General features: G+C 54.0%; 1 protein-coding gene across 1 annotated transcript; it reads right to left on the reverse strand.

The window, feature by feature from the left end:
* Positions 1 to 503: 503 nt before the first annotated feature.
* Positions 504 to 1,211, reverse strand: VOLCADRAFT_107722 (uncharacterized protein). Its single transcript, XM_002957508.1, has one exon. The coding sequence runs from the start codon at positions 972 to 974 to the stop codon at positions 567 to 569; it is 408 nt and encodes a 135-aa protein (XP_002957554.1). The 5' UTR covers positions 975 to 1,211; the 3' UTR covers positions 504 to 566.
* Between the last annotated feature and the right edge of the window lies 1 nt (position 1,212).

Raw genomic sequence — 1,212 nt, forward strand, 5'->3', positions numbered from 1 at the left:
GGTCAGTTGTTTTTTCAAACACGCCACGTGACGCCACCACACGCCGCCCTGATTCATTTGGAGGACACAATATCCGAATGTGTCAGAATGTCTCGACGACGCCGGGGTTAAGGGGGATGCATTTGCAATACGTCCAAAACATGATACACGTCGGATGCATGCAATGTGGTATGGGATGTGGGGTACGTTTAGACTCTTTTTATAGGACAGAGGGCGCAGAGTCGTCCAGCTGTGGAGGGCTGGAGAGAGGTGCCGTGGGGGACTCTTTTTAACATCTTTTACACAAAAGCTATTGTGGAGGAACGCGCATTTTTGTGGGTAGGAATGCATGTGTTTTTTCTTCTCCCACTTGTGGTGGTGTAAGTTGTTTTGAGCCACACCACCCTGTGGCGCGCAAGTGAGATTTTGTGCGCACGCACCTGATGCACTCGGGGTCCGCTGTAACAAACCGCGTACTGCTTAAAAGACCACTATCTCAGACGTTGAAATTATCGAGCTTGTCAACTTGTCTTTTTCCTTTTTAGATTGAAAACATGAATCCTGAGAAAGGTCACAGTTGGGATAATTTAACGGCGGACCTTGTCGAGCGTGTTGTTAGCTTCCTGGATCCAAACGAGGTGGTATGTACCGTCAAGGAAATCAATAAGGCCATGGCGAGCCAGTTTCGGGAAAAAGTAGCTATCCGGCTGTCGCAGCCCGTACCCCATCACGCGTTCAACAGGCACTGGAGCCTCCCGGAGGCAGTTCACAACCTCACACGAAGTAAGCGCCGAGAGCTCGTAGTCCTGACGGCCCGCAGCGGCAGCCTGGCCAACCTGCAGGTCGCCGTCAAGGCAGCGAGCTGCGAGCTCTCCTGGAAGGTCTCCAACGCAGCAGCCGAGGGCGGCAATATTGAGATGTGCCAGTGGCTGCAGGGAAAAGACTGCTTCTTCCTTTCTGAGCAAGCGGCAGCAGCAGCTGCCCGAGGTGGCCATCTGGAAACGGTCCGGTGGCTACTGCAACAGGAGCGTGATTTTCGAGAGCTACGGAGAGCCGGTTCCCAAGCATTTATAGCAGCCGCCTGTGCCGGTCATCAGACTGTGTGTGAGGGGCTCCTGGAGGACGGTACTCCGTTGAAACACTGGAGGTGTCTTCCTGGTGCCGCCCGCGGTGGCCATGTGGGCCTCACACACAGGCTCCTTCAGCTTGAGTCAGAATTTAGGTCAGTGTCGG

Source organism: Volvox carteri (assembly GCF_000143455.1).
Source record: "Volvox carteri f. nagariensis unplaced genomic scaffold VOLCAscaffold_74, whole genome shotgun sequence".
Classification (NCBI taxonomy): Eukaryota; Viridiplantae; Chlorophyta; class Chlorophyceae; order Chlamydomonadales; family Volvocaceae; genus Volvox; species Volvox carteri.

Excerpts from the sequence above, each read along its gene's own strand:
- VOLCADRAFT_107722 (XM_002957508.1), bottom strand. The coding sequence starts at position 974 with ATGGCCACCTCGGGCAGCTGCTGCTGCCGCTTGCTCAGAAAGGAAGAA.